The sequence below is a fragment of the Lytechinus pictus genome, chromosome 10 (assembly GCF_037042905.1).
Source record: "Lytechinus pictus isolate F3 Inbred chromosome 10, Lp3.0, whole genome shotgun sequence".
Lineage (NCBI taxonomy): Eukaryota > Metazoa > Echinodermata > Echinoidea > Temnopleuroida > Toxopneustidae > Lytechinus > Lytechinus pictus.
In genome coordinates this window covers 2,723,652-2,729,872 of record NC_087254.1, presented here as the reverse complement: position 1 = coordinate 2,729,872, position 6,221 = coordinate 2,723,652, and the positions used below count along the sequence as shown (strand labels likewise).

The 6,221-nt window shown below is 35.0% G+C and overlaps 1 protein-coding gene across 1 annotated transcript; it reads left to right on the top strand.

Annotated features, from left to right (window-relative positions):
- The first annotated feature begins 3,480 nt into the window (after positions 1 to 3,480).
- Positions 3,481 to 4,584, top strand: LOC129269597 (beta-1 adrenergic receptor-like). Its single transcript, XM_054907108.2, has one exon. It carries the CDS (start codon positions 3,481 to 3,483, stop codon positions 4,582 to 4,584), a length of 1,104 nt encoding a protein of 367 aa, XP_054763083.2.
- The last annotated feature ends 1,637 nt before the right edge of the window (positions 4,585 to 6,221 follow it).

Here is a 6,221-nt window from a genome sequence, read left to right as displayed (position 1 = left end):
TAAACATCAAAAGGAGTGGATAATGAGTGCAAATTAATATTTCCCTCTTTTTGAGTGAGCATTGTTATTCCTGACGTTGCAAAAAGAAATATTTTCAAATATACATTTGCATTATAACTTCTATATGTTTTACTACTTTAAACACATCATTCATAAAAGAGTACATATACTTGTAAAACGGATTGATCAAAATAACCCATCTGCTGGTGAGTTATGTATCCGACCGATAAAAATGCTCAATATCAACAAACATTCCATTAGTTTCTAACCAATATATTGATGATTTCGACCATTTTTATCCGTCAGATACGCATTCATCAACACTGAGGCCTACTACTCACAATTTTTTTAACAACTTTTCTAGGGTTTCTGTTTTGCTCGAATACATGCTATTTGTCATTTTTTTACATATCTTATAACATTTCTGTGCTGAGAAAATCAATAAATTGAACTAAAAATAAATGGAACTAAAATATATATTATTTTGACGGATTATTTTTCAGAATTCTTTTATAGATAATCAGGTTCACTTTTTGTATTACTTATGAAGTCGCTGGCTAATCATTTTTTTTTTTTTTATTATTCTCTATTTCTCAAAAAATTACATGAACCGCTTCTCTTTACTTAATGATTTGGGATTTTGATCCCAATGAATGTATAACAGAAAAATGTTTTCTTTGATTTTTTTAGAGGCCACATTATGGTCGTTGCATACACAAAATACATATGATATAGGCCTATAGCATACAATAATTCATAAAAATCATTATATCACGATTTTCAACATGACAATTTCTGTCACATTTCAAAGTCACATTTGCTTTAAAAAAAAACAAGAAACTCTGGACTAAATATCAAGAGATTTCTCGAGAAGTGAAGCGCATTTGTAAATATTCATGCAATGACTACGTACACAACCTTGCCATCAATGCCAACAATGATCCGAAACGGTTTTGGTCGTTCGATAAAGGAAACCAAAATCCAAAGAGAGAAGCAATCTTATTGGAAAGAGTTAAATAAGAGGAACAAATTAAAAGAAGTTTCATCAAAATCGGTTATGTAATAAGCAAGTTATGGACGTTTAAAAATCTTGTACTTTCTATGGGGATCCTCAAATTGGCAAACGTGCTTCAAAATGGCTGATTTTGTGGACAACTCTCCATTTGTTTAGTACACTGATTTTCAGATATACCCCTTTATTTTACATATTTCACATTATCTCCTGACCTTGACATATGTGATGTGAATTATATTTTCCCATTTCATATGTTGTGCTCAGAAGGAGGCAAGATGCAATTTGAAAGATAATGAGGAAAATCTGAAAATTTGTGTACAAAACAAATGGAGAGTTGTCCACAAAATAAGCCATTTGATTTTGAAGCACGTTTGCCAATTTGAGGATCCCCATAGAAAGTACAAAAGACTTTTTAAACGTCCATAACTTGCTTATTTCATAACCGATTTTGATGAAACTCTTTTTTCAATTGTTCCTTTAAGGCGAAACGTCGAACTTCTAATGTTAACAACTTTGTTTCTAATGGTAACTCGTATGATTCTGCTGATATGATCGCAAAGGCATTTAATGAGTTTTTCTGTAGCAAATTTTCTGATTGTACTGGACCTGTTTCCGATATTTATGACTTGTCCAATAATTGTAATGCCCAACATGTTGGTATAACTCCTTTCTCACAAATTAAGATTGAAAATGCAGATGTTCAAAAACAATTCAGTTGTCCCCATTCTAACTCGCATTTTTAATCTCAGTTTGAATCTAGGCACTGTACCGAATGATTGGAAAGCTGCTCATGTTATCCCTCTGCATAAGAGTGGCAAACGGTCTTCAATTAAAAATTACCGACCTATCTCACTCACATCTATATCATATATTAAAACTCCTCGAAAAGATTAAAGTGCGCAAACTAATTGAACCAATTGCACTTGAAATCAAAATTGAACCATACGGTGTAAAATGCAATTGTATTTCCATCGCGTGTAAACAGCGTACAGCGTGTCCCACAAAAATTTTAATGGCACTTTAAATGAGTATAATGTGAAAAAAATTACTAGATTCTATTGTACATAATTTTAGAATCGTAAACTGGCATGTGTTTTGTACAACTGGCTCATATTTTTATGCAATATGGTCCATTGAACACAGAAATATGTCTTCTTTTACCACTCGTCAGAAATCCTCTCCATTACGTTGAATAAAGCGCGTTTTCAAATTACGTCTTCATTCACTCTTATTTCATTTATTTCTTTTTTTTTATAGATTTTTGACCCACAACTTGGGGGCCCATACTTAAAAAAAAATGAAGATTTAAGAAATGTATACAAAAAAATAAATATATATATATATATATACACTAAACCTAAAAACCTTTACTACAAGGAAATGAATCAAAACATTTTTTTTTATCCATGATCTCATTTTAAAATATTCTGCATTTTTCTATATTTGTTGGGATGAAATTTTAGGTCTTTATGTGCAATTCGGTTGAATGTCGATTTAGATTTGTGGAACATTGTTTATCCTGCAACCTTGTTGGGGTTCTTGAAGGGGGCTTTGCCTCACCGTCACCGTGTCAATGTTTCCTTGTGTTCCAACTGTTACTCATCTCCCCAATTTGCCATTGTAAAAGTTTTTGCTTACACTATAGTACCCGCTTCCCTGTATTTTGAGCACATTTCTGAGTATCATCTTGCATGGATTTCTTTGATTGAATTTGCCTCGAACTCATGTTGTACCCAATTCACATTTCTATTTTTTTTCACTATATCGAACTTTCCTGTATGAAGGACTTTGTCTACCCACACGTTTTGATTGACGTCGAATTTATTTTCCAGTAAAAATACAATGATTGTTTGATGATGGTGACACGAACCACCATCAGTACACATATGATAAAAAAAATTAAGTGGCCTTCTTCTTTAAAAAAAAAGATCAAGATCGTGCGTGGTTTGAATGGAATCAATATCATTAACCGAAGTCAATCATCGATCAACGTCAACGTATAGTGCTCTTTCTTTAATTAAGTTGATCAACTGATATACCGAGCTTTCATTATATAACTGCGACGTCTGGATATCATACAAAATTATTTTCATTTATCATGTTACTTCTGCTTATATTTGGGGGCGAACTGCATGTCATTTTGAAATATTACGTAGAACAGTATCTTTGACGTGCATAGATTGTTATCTCCAAGTGTTAAAAAACATCGTACTCTGAAAGTCTATCTGTGGAATCTCTGAGTTGAAAAGAGAGTTTCCACAAAGCACAATCGAACTAATGGGTTCTGCCCTTCTATCGTGTTGCTTATATTGCTGTTGCCGAATCAGCCATGGTAATCCCCATGAAATCAAAAGGCTAATTGTACTACTTGAAAATACTAATACTTAAAACAGACGGTTCAGACTACCTGACAAGTAATCGGCCAGTAAGAGCACCGTCGATCATTTCCAAAATTGATCATTAAAATGACGCAATTGATGATGGATGAAAGTACTCTATATGATTCCATGATTGTCAATGGACTATCAAATGAAACGCAGGATGGACTTGATGAAAATTCGTCAATCCTTGCAAGTTTTTCTTGGAGTCCAATGGAATGGTCATGGTCTGTTATCCTGCAGCTTATCTCTGCAATCCTTGGCATTGTAGGAAATATTCTAGTGATTGTTGTTCTTTTTCATCGCAGGAAGAGGAACAGATCAACAGATTCCTTGATCAGTGGTCTTGCTGTTGCAGACTGCTTAACTTCAGTGATGCTCATACCAAACCCTTCGCCAACGTACATTCCAAACACCTGGTTAGGTGAGCTCTACTGCAGATTTGTTATCACACAAAGCCTTCTCTGGGCGTCCATTACAGCCTCGGCATATCTCCTGATATCTATATCTGTTGAAAGGTACATTGCTGTGGTATACCCTCTTCATTTCAAGCGCCTCATCACTCGGCGTCGTATCTCGAACTTAATCTGTCTTATCTGGATCCTGTCTGTCTTATCTGTACTCTTCGTCTTCTTTGTGCATTCGGTTGACGGCTTCACCAACAAGTGCAAAGAACAGTATCTAAACCGCTACACAAAACTTATTATAGCTTATTACTGGTTCTGTCTGCGTATCGTTGTGCCATGTTTCGCCATGCTAATCACACAGGTTCTAATTGCTCGCAAGCTAAGTCAACAATCTAACAACGCTCAGGGAATGACTACCCATCTCTCCAACAGAAACCCAATGCCATCATTCCACATTGTGGCCAGAGAACGTATCCTGAAGATGATGATCATAGTCATTCTAATCTACTTTATCTGCTGGATTCCGAACCAGATTGCTTACCTTGGTTATAATATCGGTTGGGTTCCTGAATCCTACATTAACAGTGATCTCCATTCAATGCTTACAGTTCTTGGATTCTATAACTCCTGCGCAAACCCGATCATCTATGCAGTAAGGTACCCTGAATTCAAGGAGGCTCTGAAAGACATGGTCACTCGAAACTCTGAAAGAAATAATGCACTTGGAAGAGGTGTCATAGAGATAAGAACAATTTGTGGCACCAAAATGGCGTCAAAACCCTAGGATCGCATCAGGTCTGTTAAAAATATGAGCCTCGCCACTGAAATGAAAACATGCCGCTTTTTTTATAGGGTGATAGCCATCTATAAACATAACTGGGCTATATATTTTTCACCTATATTATATATCCTTAACAACAATATTTAATTTATTTGAAATATTATGAAATCAGATAGAGCTATCTTAGTTTTGTGTTTATACCTTTCAACATATTCGTATTATAAGTCGGCCTCTTACCATTATTGGATATGTTTCTGTGTTATTCGTTATGTTTCATAGGCCAAAATACAGCACTTCTGTTCACGGTCAGTTGGCATTGTGAGACCAAATTATACAAGTAATACTTTCGCGACCGCTCTCCGCCTTAATTTCTACGTTCGAGAATAAACAGTAGCGGAAGTCTCTACATCTATTGAGATAAAATACAAACTTGTGTCTTAATATTAAAAGAAGTTTAAATAGGTGTGTGGCGAATGATAACAGAATTATTGCATATACAATCATGTTGATAAAACGAAGTTAATTGTAAATTATTTAAAAAGATAAATAATGATAATAATTGGATTCATACAGCGCGTCCTAAAAAATGTCCCTCTGACCTACGGCTTAATTAATTCCAAAATATAGTATCATATTCAATTAAATGTACAGAATTAGAAAGCTCATTTCATAAACTAACTTTTATGAAAATTTCATCGGTCTCGCTTCAGCGGTTTTGAATACACATTATGTTTTGTAACAATGGTGCATTTCAGCCCATTCCAAGTTTGCAGCACTGTATTTATGCACTGTCTCTAGCATGTTAACCCCCATTTAACATCAAGGATCTGAGCAGGGACATTTCTCTGATCTGACCAGGCTCATCAAATTACGAACATGAGCATGTTCAGAAGGGAAACAAATATCCATCATGAAGATTTTTTTTTATTGATAGGGGGGATCCATGTACCGACCTGAAAGAAAATGTGCGAGAACAATAACCTGAACAAAGAAGGACAAATCGCAAGTGTAACTTTGCGAAATCGAACATTACTAGTGGAAATTGAATTTTTTAATAAAATAGGTAAATTAACTTGACCTCAGTAAGCTAATAACAAATTATTAATGCAACAAGAATGCAGTACATGTAGTTGAAATAAGTGAAACATTGAACCAGGCATGAAACAGGCAAGGCCTATATATTGTCTCAATCATTGTGCATTTACCATTATCAATCTTGTAATGGACTCTCAAGCAATGGTGTAACATTTCTTAACCTACTGAACATGCTCAAGGTCGTGATTTGATGAGCTAGGTTTGATCATGGATATTTCCCTGATGAGATTAGGGAATTCCCTTGTCAGATTCTGGAGGTAGAGTTGATATGCTAGACAGTACAGAACATACAGCAGTGCTGCCTGCAAACGTGGAATGGGCTGAAAAGCACTACTGTTACATAATAGATTGTGTATTCAAAACCGCTGAAGCGAGACCAATGAAATTTTTATAGAAGTTAGAACATGAAGTGAACTTTTTAGTTCTGCACATATGATTCAGAATAACACGTGATTTTAGAATTAATTCAGCTGTTTGTCAGAGGGACATTCTTTTGGGGACGCGCTGTATAGCGCTTTTCCAGACGATACAAAGCGCTGTTAATG